General features: G+C 38.3%; 1 protein-coding gene across 6 annotated transcripts in view; it reads right to left on the bottom strand.

Annotated features, from left to right (window-relative positions):
• The window catches only part of LOC136712004 (myc box-dependent-interacting protein 1), an 89418-nt gene that overhangs the window by 28809 nt on the left and 44143 nt on the right, over positions 1 to 16466 (bottom strand). For 5 of the 6 annotated variants that reach the window (XM_066688662.1, XM_066688666.1, XM_066688667.1 and 2 more), the window contains exons 6-7: positions 10790 to 10897; positions 5391 to 5483 (exon numbers count right to left, since the gene is read on the bottom strand). In XM_066688662.1, the coding sequence (XP_066544759.1) occupies positions 5391 to 5483; positions 10790 to 10897 (201 nt within the window). The remainder of the gene's footprint in view (positions 1 to 5390; positions 5484 to 10789; positions 10898 to 16466) is intronic. The other variant, XM_066688664.1, reaches the window with a different exon arrangement.

Genomic DNA, 16466 nt, shown 5'->3' with positions numbered 1-16466 from the left:
CCCTCTCGTGGCCCTCCTTTTATTATCATATTTTTTTATTTCAAACCCTAGTGGAATGGGATACTTCTTCTGCACTGCTTTCTTATGTATTTGTTAACCTCTGTAATAATGAATGATATAAATAAACATTCAAAGGATCCTTATCAGGAGAAACATCTACTTTGTTGTACCCGCTTTATTTTTTTTTAAACATAATTTAACATAAGAACATAAGAACATGAGAAAGTCTACAAACGAGAGGAGGCCATTCGACCCATCGTGCTCGTTTGGTGTCCATTAATAACTGAGTGATCCAAGGATCCTATTCAGTCTATTTTTAAATGTTCCCAAACTTTCAGCATCTGCCACATTGCTGGGGAGCTTGTTCCAGATTGTGACTACTCTCTGTGTGAAGAAGTGTCTCCTGTTTTCTGTTTTGAATGCCTTGAAGCCCAATTTCCATTTGTGTCCCTGGGTACGTGCGTCCCTGCTGATCTGGAAAAGCTCCTCTAGTTTGATGTGGACAATGCCCTTCATGATTTTGAAGACCTGGAACCCCACGTAGTCTCCTCTGTTCCAGGGTGAAAAGGTTCAGTTCCCTCAGTCTCTCCGAGTAGGACATTCCCTTCAGACCTGGAATAAGTCTGGTTGCTCTCCTCTGAACTGCCTCTAGAGCAGCGATATCTTTCTTGAAGTGTTGAGCCCAGAACTGTACACAGTATTCCAGATGAGGCCTAACTAGCGCATTGTACAGTCTTAACATTACTTCCATTGTTTTACATTCTACACTTTTGACAATATACCCTAACATCCCGTTTGCCTTTTTTATTGCTTCCCCACATTGTTTGGATGGAGAAAGTGAGGTCTTTCTCATGTGATACTTCATCTAGTTCTATTCTTCCCATAGTGTAGTTATACTGGACATTTGTGTTACCTGCATGAATTACCTTGCACTTGTCAACATTGAATTTCATCTGCCAGGTGTTGGCCCACAACTGAATGTTATCTAAATCCCTTTGAATAGCCTGTGCTGCCAAGATTGTATCTGCTGAGCCACCTATTTTAGTATCATCTGCAAATTTGACAAGTTTGCTAACTATCCCAGAGTCCAGATCATTAATATAGATTAGAAAAAGCAAAGGCCCTAGTACTGACCCCTGTGGAACTCCACTAACAACCTCACTCCAGTTAGAAGCAACTCCTCTAATCGACACCCTCGGTTTCCTATACATCAACCAGTTCATAATCCATCTACTTACATTACCCTACAGCCTCCAATTTGAGGATTAGTCATTGGTGTGGGACCTTTTCAAAACTTTCTGAAAATCGAAGTATATCATACCATATGCTTTCATGTGATCTACAGCTGCAGTTGCATGTTCAAAAAACTCCAGTTAAATAAATTAGTAAGACATGATCTGCCTCGTCTAAACCCATGTTGACTATTTCCAAGAATATGGTTTTCATTAAGATGCTCCTCTATTTTCTGTTTGATCATTTTTTCCAACATGTTACAGGTGATGCAGGTGAGACTGATTGGTCTATAATTTCCTGGCTCAGTTTTGTCCCCTTTCTTGTGGATTGGTATGACATTTGCTGTCTTCCAGTCAGTTGGTACATCCCCTGTTCTAAGTGTCATTTGGAATATTTGCGTTAGCAGCCTATAAATAATTTCCCTCATTTCTTTAAGCAACTGTTGGAAATATACCATCTGGCCCAGGTGATTTGTTTGTTTTTAATTCTGCTAGCCCCTTTCATTTATCCTGATCTCTCTTAGGATTTTACTAGACTGATTGCTAACCTGTTGCATGATATCTGTTTTTTCTCTTGTAAAAACCTCAAAATACTCATTTAGAACATTTGCCACATCTTGATTGTTTTCCAAGATACTTCCATTTTTGCCCTTTATCTGTTTCACTTCCTCCTTTATTGACCTTTTGCTGTTGTGGTATTGAAAAAAGCTCATTGCATTAGTTTTAGCTCCAAGGGCTGTTTCCTTCTATTTCCCTCTTTGCTTTCCTGATTCCTTTCTTATGATCTCTTTGCATCTCAACATATTCCTTGTATTTTGTTTAATCTCCATCCCTTCTGTATGTGCTATACAACTTTTTCTTTCTCTTTATATTTTTTTGCATACCTCTATTAAACCATTTTGGCCAAAGTTTTTTGGTCCTAAATTTGCTAAGTTTTGGTAGCCTCAAGTAGTATATTCTTAAAACATAACCATCCATTTTCAACTGAATCTGTATCTAGTGTGCTCCAGTCTACCTCTTCTAAATGCTGCCTCATACCTTCAAGGTTTGCTTTTCTAAAATTGTAGACCATTGTTTTAGACTTGGACCATGTTTTATGAAAGAATGACTCAAAGCTAACCATATTGTGATCACAATTTGCCATTGGTTCTCTAACTAGTGTCCCTCTGACTCTATCTTGGTCATTTGAAAAGATCAAGTCAATGCATGCTCTCTCCCTGGTTGGTTCCCTGACAAATTGCGTTACAAAGCAGTCACTTACCATCTCAACCATTTCTATTTCTGCTTCTGTAGCTACAACTGGGCTTTCCCAGTCTATGTTTGGGAAATTGAAGTCCCCCATGATAACAACCACATCCCTGCTACATGCAGTCCTAATTACACTGTACAATGCAACATCTTGCTGAATATCTGAGTTGGGTGGTCTGTAACAGACTCCTACCACTAATCCTCCAGATCTCTTGTTCAAAAGTTTCACCCACAAAGATTCTGTTCCGTTACTGGGATCTAATTTTTCCTCTGCCTCAATGTCATTTTTCACATATAATGCTACCCCATCCCCTCTTCGATTTTGCCTGTCTTGAATAGGTCCCATCTATCCCAGAAGAAAGACCAATACTCCATAAACCTAAACCCCTCTTCCCTACACCAAGATTTCAACCATGTTAAACTTTCTAATCTCAGCCTGTCTCCCTGGCCTGGCACATGGTACCGGAAGTATTTCAGAGAAAACTACCATGGAGGTTCTGCTCTTTAGTTTTGTTCCTAACTATTTAAATTTGTCTTGCAGAACCTCTGTCCTACCTTTTCCTATGTCATTTGTTCCAATGTGGACCATGAACAGTGGATTCCCCCCAGTGGCCAGTAGCCCGTCTACTAGTTTAGGGAGATCTGCAACCTGAGCACCAGGCAGGCAAGATATCATGCAGGTCTCCTTATCACTAGAACACACTGTGTGAGTCTCCTACTATAACTACCTCTCTTTTCTGCGGGACAGTGGGCACCATGTTGCACTGGTGCTCAACTGCCCCCCCCATCACCCTCTGAGCTGTCATTGTCCACCTCGGTGTACAGCAGTTGGAACCTGTTGGGCAATTCTAGCTCTTGGGGTGTCTCTAGGGGTTGTGCATGCCCTGTTCTGCGGTTACGACCTACTATAACCCAGCAGTTCTCTACACTGTCCTGCTCTGAGGTCTCAACTCTCCTAGGTTTTGGCATGCACACCATCTCTCTCATGGGCTGATTGACCAATTCTTCTATATCCCTAATACAGCGCAGATCAACAAGCTGAGCCTGAAGATCACGAACCTTGATCTCTAGGATTTCAACCTGCCAACAACGTTCACAAATGAAACCTTCTTGGATGAGTTCATCCAGCAAGGCAATCATTCTGCAAACCTGACACTGTAGTGGCCACATGCTTCTAATTATTTATTTATTTTTTTCTCTCTTCTCTCTTGGAATCCTGTTGCCTAGTCAACTACTATTCCTGCAATAGAATTCCTGCTAGTCCTTGACTAAATCTCCCTTCTACAACCTGTTTACTTTCACCAACTCAGCAGCTGAACTGAATTGACTTCAATTTAGGCAAACTACAGACAATGCTAACTTCAATTAAGGTAAACTTAAAACAAAATGAGCAATGCTGAAACTAGTCAAACAACAACATGGCTGCCTCTCACCTGTACTTTCCTGTGTCTCTCTGTGGCAACTTGTAAATACTTCTGTTTACAGGTTAAATACTTAACATTTGCTAATTGTAGACATAGGCAAGATACCACAAAAATAAGGAACAGTGCAAATGCATTGTGGCAAGGGTTTCAGAGGGGACAGAGTGTTGGGGAAGCCCTGGATGCAAAAAGATTTTTAATTTAACATCTTAATAGTTCAAGAAGTAAAAAAGGAAGAAAAAATTCTACAGGAGCCTCTTAATATCTTCAACATCTGGTGCTGTATAGAGGGACAGAGTTGCCATCAAACACAGCCGAAGGTGTCAGCCAACATTCCCAATGGACAAAAGCCTGCTGATTAACTATAAATTCACCTTGATGAATTAAGCTGCTGTTGAACACCATGGTGTAATCTGAGCTGTATTATTATCTGTCCTACACAGCCTTTTAAAAGCTCACTTTTAAAAACTGAGATGGGTTTCAGCGGGGAGATCATCTGTAATTACTTAATTGTATTGTTTACTGTAACACTGAGATGGATGGCCTGCAGGAAATTCAAAGTGCCTAACTTAAACAAAAGACTCAAAGAATATAAGAGGTGAATATTGCAGATGGGATTTTTGAAGCAATTAATCAGCTGTGCCCTCCCCTCCCTCCCAAGCTTCTGGGCTAGGGATCTTACTATTATAGCTGCATTAAAATCATTTACAAGGTTAGTCTCTTGTTGGTCAACAAAGAAGGTCCAATAGTAAAAGGGGGAGGATATCACAGAGCTAGAATTTCCAAGAATATGAGGTGGGACCCCATAACATGTAAAGCGCTTTGGGTGTCTAGATGAAGTTTGAAATGATGAAGATAAAGATGTATTTATTATTTTTATTATTATTATTGACATTAGGACACCCCTACCCTTATGTAATTGCACCATAGTTCTATAGTGGTTTCCTGAGAGTTTAACCTGCTGTCAATGTGGACTGACCTTATACGATAATATATCGTAAGAAATCTTTCTTATAAGGCAGAGACTTCCTGTATACTGTTAAACACCATTATGCTGAACCTGTAGGAACCCACTGTAAAACCACAGTTAAACCTCTTTTAAGTAGAAACATCTGCAGCAGATTACCACGGTCAACTTTCATAAGGATATGTCATAATCCACACCAGTTCATTTTCTTCTTTTAAATTGGGAATGTTATTCTAAAATTGATTTTATATATGCAATTTAAATATTTTATAGCATTTGTGGTGTACAATTTGAACAATTTATTCTTGTCCAATAATTTGAAGTCAGACTGTAAACAAAATTCTTAATAAGCAATTAATAAACAAACAAATAAATAAGAGGAACAGGTCCTTTGGATTCTTACCAGCTACTATATTTTTTAAGTGGTGTGAAAGAGAGCCCCCATGCTATGAATAAGATCTATTAGTATTTTCACAGTGTTAGCAGCATGCAACTTTAATGAAAAGGTGTGTTAACAGTCACCTGGTTTCTCAGTAGATTAGTTTGAGCAACAAGATGCGCTTGCAGTTTCCCCTGGGCCCAATGGGGGGCAGCCTTTTCAAGCAGTGAGACTGGCTGGTGATGTAAAACAAGAAAGAAAACAAGACGCGTGGACAGAATTACCACACAAGCATACAGACAGTCAGATAGACAAGATAGTTAGACAGACAGGAAAACTCTCTGAGGTTGCGAAATCCAGATTAATTCCCTTGGCTGAGTCTCAATTACATCCCTAATATCAAAGTGTGTGTCTCGGTGCTTTGTGAGGCTTTGTGATCTAAACCGAAAGTTTGACCTACCTGCAAATTGCAATTACAAACTTTTATCCAATCGCATTTTATTTAATTTTCAGAGGTTACTTACTATTAAATATAACTTTATATTATAGTTAAATCTCAATCCTGTTGTCATTTATATCTATTTTGTACAGTGGAAATATTCACCCCCCCTTGGAGGTTTTCACATTTTTTTGTATTACAGCCTGAAGTTTTGATGCATTTAAATGGGATTCGCTTTGATTTACACAGCCTACTCAACACTTTGAAGAGGAAGGCTGCAACACAACAAAATGAGAAAAAGTCCAAGGGGGGTGAGCACTTCCTATAGCCACACACATATATAACAACATTTTATATATTTATATAAATAAAAACAGGATTCCATACGAAGTAGGAATTTGTGAATCACAAGTAAGGTTTGATTTGGTCTAGGCCTACTTCAACTACAGTTACATTTTGAGCCTGGCTCCAGGGCTGAACCTTAGCTTACCTTCTTATGCCTCATTTGTATATAATTTTCTTCTTTCACACCCTGCCAGTTTGCAGTTACCAACTGTTAATCAACTCAGCTCGGCCCTATGACCACTGGGGATCTGGGGAGGATATAGACAGTGACCCCACACGTACCTCCAAAATCTGCACTGTTCTTTTGACTCTGCAAGTCTGGCATATCTGGCATATACCATGAACAAGGTAACCAGGTCATGTCTTATGATACCTTCAGTAGGGGGGGCTTAAGCACAATTACACTTGCAAATTAAAAAGGAGAATGAGTCAGATGTCTGCCACTTTTCAAGTAGTGGTGGAGGACATGGTACAAGCTGCTTATTTAACTGTGATTCTGAATTCACTCATAGACAGAAATTATGACCTTTAGCAAGGAAATGGTTGGCTGGAATGCTATAATGCATACCTTGAGGTACACTAGAATTTTAAAAAGCTATAATTTGATCAATGAGTTCTTTACGGTGTGTAATGAATGCAGATTTGTTTTATTTTTTTAACCAAGCCTGTTCTTACCAACAGCTTCTTGAAATTATAGATTTATATGCCTGTTATGTGAAATTATATATATATATGCATTCTGCTGTGTCTCACCTCAGATAAAGGTGTCAGACAAATGTATAAATATGAACTCTAAACATATTAAAAGGCAGATCTTTAGAATGTGCTTTTTGGTCCATGACTGTTGAGCAGAGCTAGAACTGAGACTTAACCTGATGGAGACAAGGAGACATGACAGAGAAACAGAGAGAGACAGTGACAAGAGGAAGAAAAGTACAGTGTAGTAAATATTGTACAGTACAGACAGAGCAGAACAAGCCTTCAGCATTGTGCCTCACAAACAAAACAAACATATCCCATTGAAGGGGTTAATTGAAATCAGCCATGGCCAGAGGTGGTAAAAATTGCAAGCTTTTGGGCATCCAAGTTGATTGTGTGGTTTTGTTAGACACAGATATTTCTCTGTAAGGCCCTTTAAAACATCATGCAGCACATGTCAAACAAGCGATGTCCATTTTATCTGGACACTGCAGTTGGTTATTGTTTATGCTATGTATTTTTTTATACATGTATATTATTACTCACAATATAGGGTTTAAATATATTACCTATATTTAACAGTATTTTTGAAATTTATATAGCCTTTCTTTTCATCCTTAAATGTTTTAGTATAGATGTACATATATTCCATCTACATGTCTACATTTACATCTGTGAATTATTTGACTGGAAAGTATTCATTACATTTGGATTGCACGTGTTATTACATGTAACATATAGTGCTCTCAATTATCACAGTGTGATGCTTGTATATGTTATATACACTTTCTTAATGTAGGCCTACATTACAATATATTGCAAATTGAACGTATATTCTTTAAGTATGGACGATCTAACGGGGTGAAATATTATTTATTTATTTATTTTATTTAGTCACAGCAATTAATATTAAGTAATGCTAATTACTGAAAATAATGGTAGAAGTTGGTGGAAGGAGATCAAGACTTGATTTTGAGGCCTGAAATTGAATCGCAAACTGTGAGTAGGAGACTTTTCTTAAAAAGTTGCAAGGGGAAATTAGTTAATGCACAATATGCACAATTCCTAAAATGTAGGTTTTATGTTGGGAAATATTTGCAAAATAAAAATAAAAACTGAAATATGTTGTTTGCATAAGTATTCAACCCCCACACATTGATATTTGGTAGAGATACCTTCCACTGCAAGTCTTTTGGGGTAGGTGTGTACCAGCTTTGCACACAGTGTTAGCGTGATTTTGGCCCATTCTTCACGGCAGATTTGTTCCAGGTTGTTCAGGTTTGTTGGACAATGTATGTGTACAGCAATTTTCAAATAGTGCCACAGATTTTCAATGGGATTGAGATCAGAGCTTTGACTGGGCCACTTTAGGACATTCACCTTTTTGTTCTTGGGTCACTCCAATGTTGCTTGGCCTTATGCTTGGGATCACTGTCCTGCTGAAAGGTGAATTTCCTCCCAAGCTTTCGTTTTTTAGTGGACTGGAGCAGGTTCTCTTGCAGTATATCCCTGTATTTTGCTCCAACCATTCTTCCTTAACTGATTTAATTGAAGCATGCATGATGCTCCACAGCATGATGCTGCCACCACCATACTTCACTCTAGGGATGGTGTTTCTTGAATCATGGACATATCGCTTTGAGTTCTGGCCAGAAAGCTCTGTCTAGGTCTCATCTGACCACAAAAACATTTCCACATTGCAGCTGGGTCAATCTCATGCTTTCTGGCAAACTCCAGACATGCTTTCAGATGGTACTTTTTGAGTACTGGCTTCTTTCTTGACACATTCCCATATAGGCCAGGTACCAATTGTAACTCAGTAATATGAGAGAATTGGTCAGGGGTCTGAATACTTTTGCAAGGCACTATATATACAGTAAATACATTTTTGGAGCCTCAAGTGGTTCTCTCTAATAATACCCAATCAGAGTAATGCTAAAAACCATAATGTTGTTTTGTTTTTCCTTGTAAAAAAAGTATAAATCTGGGTTTCACAACAGTATAGAGAGCTCTTTAGGTGCTGATCAGGGTCTCCAAAAATGTTTCTGCAGCATTTAATAAAATGGGTATTGCATTTTTAGATAAGGGATTGCTTTCCTGTTTCTCTTGTTTTCAGGATTATATTTTACGTGGGTGTGTCCACATACACCTTGTTCAGTAGAGTTTTTTTTTTTAAGTTAGTTATTACAATAATGTTGAAATTCATAAGCTTAATAAGCAATCATATCTACAAACAATAATTATGATCATTATGGTCATACAATTTTATGTATTTGTTAATGATCCTTGTTATTATAAAAGACCAAACAAATTACTTGCAGATTGTACTGGAATAAGAAAGTTTACCATTACAATTTAGCTAATCAATTACTGTACATTAGCTTATTCATACAAAACAGCATTGGTGAGTGACTTCATTCAAGTGATGTTAATCTTGGAATGCAGTGTGATCAAATTTATCACTTCAGATTACTGATTCCCCCTCCACCTTCTTTGAAGTGTGGGATTTTTAAATTGCAGAAATAATAAATAATCTCCACTGCGGATTAATTCCATGTGTTGTTGGAAAGGAGAAAATAAAAATGCCATCTTCACTGTTTTTCCTGCAGCCATGGACACAGCAATACTTCATGTTGTCTACAGAAACTTTAATTAATAAGTGAGATGAACATTTATTTGTGTACAATCTGCATTTCAGAAATCAAACTGCTGGCACAACCCAAAAAGCCATAAGTGAATAGAGTGTAAGAAACTCCATATGTTAAAACACAGTGTATTTAAAACATTGGTAAGAACAACACATAAGCGGAAAAAAAAAAACATGGTCTCTGTTTATCACTTATTTACTAATAAAAATATCACACACTGAGTAGTATTTAAATGCAAATATGAACATTAAAATGATTGGTATAAATAACATCAAAGCGCTTTTTTATCTAAACATGTACACAGTCAAAACACATAGATGAAACAGTGTTTATTTGTGGTGTAATCACTGTGTGCACTCAATCTGACTACAGTTGTAAGAAGACACTTGTAACGCTATACAATGTGTTTGTTTTTGAAGCACATGAAGGACTGTAGACTGTAGGTGAGGTAGAGATTGTGAATTGAACTTGGTTTGAGTTTATGTAGCTAAATCGCAGTAGACATTTTGAATACATACATTTAGGAAAAGTCAAGAATGGGAATGCACAGTGTATTTAGGAACACAGAGTAATTCAAATGAAATCATTCAAACTGACCAGCCCTGCGCTTCTATAAAGGTGAATCACGCAAGATATCACGAGAGCTACAGTACTATATCCGCACACAGACTGGAGGGTTACAAGCTGCTAATGGGAAAACTACAGTCTAGCTTTGGATTCAAATTGGTTTTGGAAGGAAACACTGAAGACAAGTAAAGGTTGTCTGTTTCGTGTGCAAGCAATGCTTTTCTTACAAGGGCAGTGGGAGTAGTTTAATTTGTGAGCAAAGCATCCGTTTGTTGTAGCGATTACAATTTAGTTTGATGATTATAATAATTTAGTGTTTATGATTATAATGATTTTTATATATATATTTCATTTCTATTATTTTTACCATTCACATTCAGCGTTGTTATACTGTAATATCAATGCCTAGTATTTATTAAAGTATTACTGTGTGGCACAAGCAATTAAAGACAGTTACACTTATGTTAATAAGTGGCTGATTAATCTACCGATTAATCAACTAATGCCCATTGATTAACCGATCAAATATTTTAATTGACTGACAGCCCTAGTTCAAAGTGATAGGTAAATACCTGTGTCTGTGGCCCACACTGTGAATAAAATGAGGTCACAACCACTTAATATTCATAATGTATTTATCCAATGCAACTCATATTATTTATATAGTTTTCATTGGAGCAGTCTGCATGCAGCAGTGTCTATCCTAGGATTTGAACCCACAACTCACTGCGTGCTACAGCCCAAACCACTACTTCATATTCTACCACAAGGGAACCAAATGTTAATTCTTATCCAATCCAATCTGCCTCAATCAGGGAGAGGGAACACAGCCTCAGACACTTACCTTGGCAATCTTCACATCATCCTTCTTCTTTGCGTGCTGCAGGGCTGCAAAATGGTGTCTGGCGCTGTCGAAGTCTACTAACTTCCGACCTCGCTTAGCAATACGGGTCTGTTAGGGAAACAGATAGGAAAGAGACAACTAAAGCTCATCTTCCAAGCAAAATACAGAGATATAAAGAAAACAGGAAAGTAACAGCAAAGCAAATATTTTACAGTCAAAAAAGTAAGCTACAAAGGAGGGAAAAGTAATGAAAATCCATGGCCACATGTTGTTATAATAATATATAAGTGTTATAACATAAGCCGCCAGTTGCCAGTCCTAAAACAGTGCTTGGTTTCAAGTTTATAGTAAGTATTATTAATGAAGATTACAATATTTCAAGATTTGTTTTTGAAAAGGAAGTGGAGTGCACATTTTAAATGTCATGCTTTTGAGTTCTACACTTAAACATCACTGTGACAATACAGGAGCCATAGTCTGCTTTTAATAAAGAGTTCCCAAAGTGACTGACCTACTTTAAAAAAAAACAAAGGACTCAGAATATGTTTGTGGTTAATTCACTAAGTTGCTTTGTTTCAAAAGTATAATTAACAACTAACAATAATGATGATTTGCAATAGAATGGAAATGTGTTTTTCTTTAAAGAGATGAACTTGTAATTTAGTCGTTTATTCTCCTGTAAGATTGCACTCGTACAACATTTTGTCATACTTCTTGCTTTGCATTACTAGTACTCGTATTGTTTATTTTAATTACTGCACTTTGTATTGCTTATACTTTGTAAGTGGCCCTGGATAAAAGAGGTCTGCTAATAAATACATAAATAAATAAATAAATACATACATACATACATACATACATACAAATAATGAAATCTTACAAAGTCCTGTAAACATACTTTTAATCTGAATAGTTATGACTGTGTAAACCTATTTCTTTCAGATATTCTTCTGAATTGTATTGTTCCATTTGTGGTTATGTGGCTTTAGAATGTGAAAAAAGACACAGGATGTGTTCTGACCTGTTATATACACACATACACACACATACACTCACACACACTCAGAACTCCCCTGAACTCGCATTGTGCTGTGTAAGTGCCTTAGAGTTTTGTGCATTTAAATGAAAAAAAAAAATCACTTCTACAAAAGCATACTCCACACTGGGAAATAATGTGAAGAAATATATTAAAAAATAGAAAAATGAAATATCATAACTGAATTAGACTCCCACCCCCTGAGTCTGCTCACAAGGATATGCTGAGACTTCAGAATTTTGTATCCTTTTACTGATCTGTGTTCTTAATGACTTCATCCCGAACATACTTTTAAAGCTCCTTGGTTCTCAAAGTTGAGTTTTTGCTTGCAATTAATTATTTATTATTTATACCAAGGAACCCCATAGAGATGTGTCTTTATTCTGAAGTCATGACAACCACTGTTATCAGATAATCACAGATGGTCATTCAACAAATTTTGTGTTTTGTCAATGTAATTTGATGCACCAGAATTAATTGTGGTTTGACACACCTAACTAAAAAGGTTTCACTACTTATGCAATCATTAATTTTAAATTTCTTATGCTTTAGATATGTGGAGTAGGTGTCATAACTGCAAGCTTTAAAGCAACAAAATGTGAAAACTGGTCTAAACACTCAACACTCCTCCCCAAGTCAGTGTCTCTCCGTATCTTGTTACTCCACACTCTGTGTTTCCTGTTGGGAGCTGTGGCTCCTTAAAAAGGGTGTGGTACAGACCCAGGGGATAATTAACTGATTGGTCAAACATATAGTCAATTACCAACTGGCAATTTTGCCGACCCATCCCCGATCCAGGCCATGACTTTGGGAGGCCATGAATGACGGAAAATATTATTATTGTGAAAATAGTGTTTTAATGAGATTCAAGCTGCATTTTATTTTACAACATTACACAATGTTATATATTGGTTGATATATTTATACATAATTATTATATCATTTGACTGTTTCAGTGCATGCTGGAATACTCAAAATTATCAGGGTTCAATGACTATATGATACAGTAACAAATAGAAATTCAATTAAATCATTATGAACTTCCATATATTGTATTTTTCGCACTTTGTCTATGAATATGTATTAATTTATATATTTGCAGCTTCACTATTACATTTTGGTAGCCAGGCCAGTTGGTTTTCACTTCCATTTAGTATAAACACAATTTCGAGAACAACCACACTCTCATGATCCTCCACTGCTGTCATCTGAAAAACCGACTATCTTTAAGCATCATGCATACAACTCTGGACGTCCAGTGTGATGTCATTTAGCGGGTATCGCAGTGGAAAAACAATGCTTCTCAATATATACAGTGCATCCGGAAAGTATTCACAGTGCTTCACTTTTTCCACATTTTGTTATGTTACAGCCTTATTCCAAAATTGATTAAATTAATTATTTTCCTCAAAATTCTACAAACAATACCCCATAATGACAACGTGAAAGAATTTTGTATGAAATCTTTGCAAATGTATTAAAAATAAAAAACAAAAAAAGCACATGTACATAAGTATTCACAGCCTTTGCCATGACACTCAAAATTGAGCTCAGGTACATCCTGTCCACTGATCATCCTTGAGATGTTTCTACAACTTGATTGGAGTCCACCTGTGGTAAATTCAGTTGATTGGACATGATTTGGAAAGGCACACACCTGTCTATATAAGGTCCAGTTAACAGTGCATGTCAGAGCACAAACCCAAGCCATGAAGTCCAAGGAATTGTCTGTAGACCTCCGAGACAGGATTGTATCGAGGCACAGATCTGGGGAAGGGTACAGAACAATTTCTGCAGCATTGAAGGTCCCAATGAGCACAGTGGCCTACATCATCCGTAAATGGAAGAAGTTTGGAACCACCAGGACTCTTCCTAGAGCTGGCTGCCTGGCCAAACTGAGCGATCGGGGGACAAGGGCCTTAGTCAGGGAGGTGACCAAGAACCCGATGGTCACTCTGACAGAGCTCCAGCGTGTCTCTGTGGAGAGAGGAGAACCTTCCAGAAGAACAACCATCTCTGCAGCACTCCACCAATCAGGCCTGTATGGTAGAGTGGCCAGATGGAAGCCACTCCTCAGTAAAAGGCACATGACAGCCCACCTGGAGTTTGCCTAAAGGCACCTGAAGGTGCCTCAGACCATGAGAAACAAAATTCTCTGGTCTGATGAAACAAAGATTGAACTCATGTCTGGAGGAAACCAGGCACCGCTCATCACCTGGCCAATACCATCCCTACAGTGAAGTATGGTGGTGGCAGTATCATGCTGTGTGTTTATCAGAGGCAGGAATTGGGAGACTAGTCAGGATCGAGGGAAAGATGAATGCAGCAATGTACAGAGACATCCTTGATGAAAACCTGCTCCAGAGCGATCTGGACTTCAGACTGGGGCGAAGGTTAATCTTCCAACAGGACAACGACCCCAAGCACACAGCCAAGATAACAAAGGAGTGGCTACAGGACAACTCTGTGAATGTCCTTGAGTGGCCCAGCCAGAGCCCATACTTGAACCCGATTGAACATCTCTGGAGAGATCTGAAAATGGCTGTGCACCGACGCTCCCCATCCAACCTTATGGAGCTTGTGAGGTCCTGCAAAGAAGAATGGGAGAAACTGCCCAAAAATAGGTGTGCCAAGCCTGTAGCATCATACTCAAAAATATTTGAGGCTGTAATTGGTGCCAAAGGTGCTTCAACAAAGTACTGAGAAAAGGCTGTGAATACTGATGTACATGTGCTTTTTTTTGTTTTTTATTTTTAAAAAAATTGCAAAGATTTCAAACTTCTTTCACGTTGTCATTATGGGGTATTTTTTGTAGAATTTTGAGGAAAATAATGAATTTCATCCATTTTGGAATAAGGCTGTAACATGATAAAATGTGGAAAAAGTGAAGTGCTGTGAATACTTTCCGGATGCACTGTATATGTATGGATAGGTCTATTCATATATAAATATATATTGTGACAGTGTGGATAGGCCCAGCATTAATAGAACATAAGAAAGTTTACAAACGAGAGGAGGCCATTCGACCCATCGTGCTTGGTTGGTGTCCATTAATAATAAGTGATCCAAGGATCCTATCCAGTCTATTTTTAAATGTTCCCAAATTTTTAGCTTCAACCACATTGCTAGGGAGTTTGTCCCAGATTGTGACAACTCTCTGTGTGAAGAAGTGTCTCCTGTTTTCCGTTCTGAATGCCTTGAAGCCCAATTTCCATTTGTGTCCCCGGGTGCGTGTGTCCCTGCTGATCTGGAAAAGCTCCTCTGGTTTGATGTGGTCGATGCCCTTCATGATTTTGAAGACTTGAATCAAGTCCCCACGTAGTCTCCTCTGTTCCAGGGTGAAAAGGCTCAGTTCCCTCAGTGTCTCTAAGTAGGACATTCCCTTCAAACCTGGAATAAGTCTGGTTGCTCTTCTCTGAACTGCCTCTAGAGCAGCAAAATCTTTCTTGAAGTGTGGAGCTCAGAACTGTACACAGTATTCCAGATGAGGTCTAACTAGTGCATTGTACAGTCTTAACATTACTGCCCTTGTTTTAAATTCTACACTTTTGACAATACACCCTAACATCCTGTTTGCCTTTTTTATTGCTTCCCCACATTGTTTGGATGGAGAAAGTGAGGAGTCCACATTGTCACGGTCTCCCCTGTTTCTACCTTAGTTCACCAGAGGTCTCCCTCTCCCGAATACTAGTTTAGTGCTTCTCCTTTCCTTTATCCAGTCAAACCAGTCTTTCCACATTTTTCCCTACCAGGTGCACCTGTTCTGTCCTCCTCTCCTATCATTGGTCAATCCTTCATTCACCTTGTTCAATCCCTCTCTCCTTCACAGTACTTAAACCCCTCTGTTTCCTAGATTCATCGCAAAGTCTTGCATTCTCTCCTGGATCATTTCTAAGCCTTGTTTCTTGATTGCCTTCCTGTGTATTTTTGACCTCTTGCTTCCTTCTCTCGTTTACCCCTTTCGGATCTCCCTACTAGCCTGTTCCCTTGATCGTTTGACCTGGACTGTCCCTGTTTATGCTCTCTCGTTTTGCCCTTATTGGATTATCTGCTTCAACTCTAAAAGCCTGCACTTGGATCCATTCCTTTGGTACTAGAGGACGTCACACACATAGACTCCTAGATCTTTCTCATGCATTACTTCATCTAGTTCTATTCCTCCCATAGTGTAATTATAGTGGACATTTCTATTACCTGCATGTAATACCTTGCATTTGTGCCCATTGAATTTCATCTGCCAGGTGTCGGCCCACAAACTGAATATTATCTAAGTCCCTTTGAATAGCCTCTGCTGCCGAGATTGCATCCGCTGAGCCAACTATTTTAGCATCATCTGCAAATCTGACAAGTTTGCTAACTATCCCAGAGTCCAGATCATTAATATAGATTAGAAAGAGCAAAGGCCCTAGTACTGATCCCTGTGGAACTCCACTAACAATGGGGCTCTCAGGCGTAGTTTAAGTACCACAGAGACATGTGGGGAAATTTATGTTTATTCAACGGTGCACTAAACCTAAAAGACATACAAATCCCTAGCTCTTCACCATTTATTTTAAAAAACATAAATAAATCAAGAAAATAATAATCGCATTCCAATCCTGGAGGGGTGTGTGCAATCGCACTTTGATCTCGGTGGGGTGG

This window comes from Amia ocellicauda, chromosome 16, assembly GCF_036373705.1.
Source record: "Amia ocellicauda isolate fAmiCal2 chromosome 16, fAmiCal2.hap1, whole genome shotgun sequence".
Taxonomy (NCBI): domain Eukaryota; kingdom Metazoa; phylum Chordata; class Actinopteri; order Amiiformes; family Amiidae; genus Amia; species Amia ocellicauda.
The sequence above is the reverse complement of the archived record's forward strand: the minus strand, read 5'-3'. Positions and strand labels throughout refer to the sequence as shown.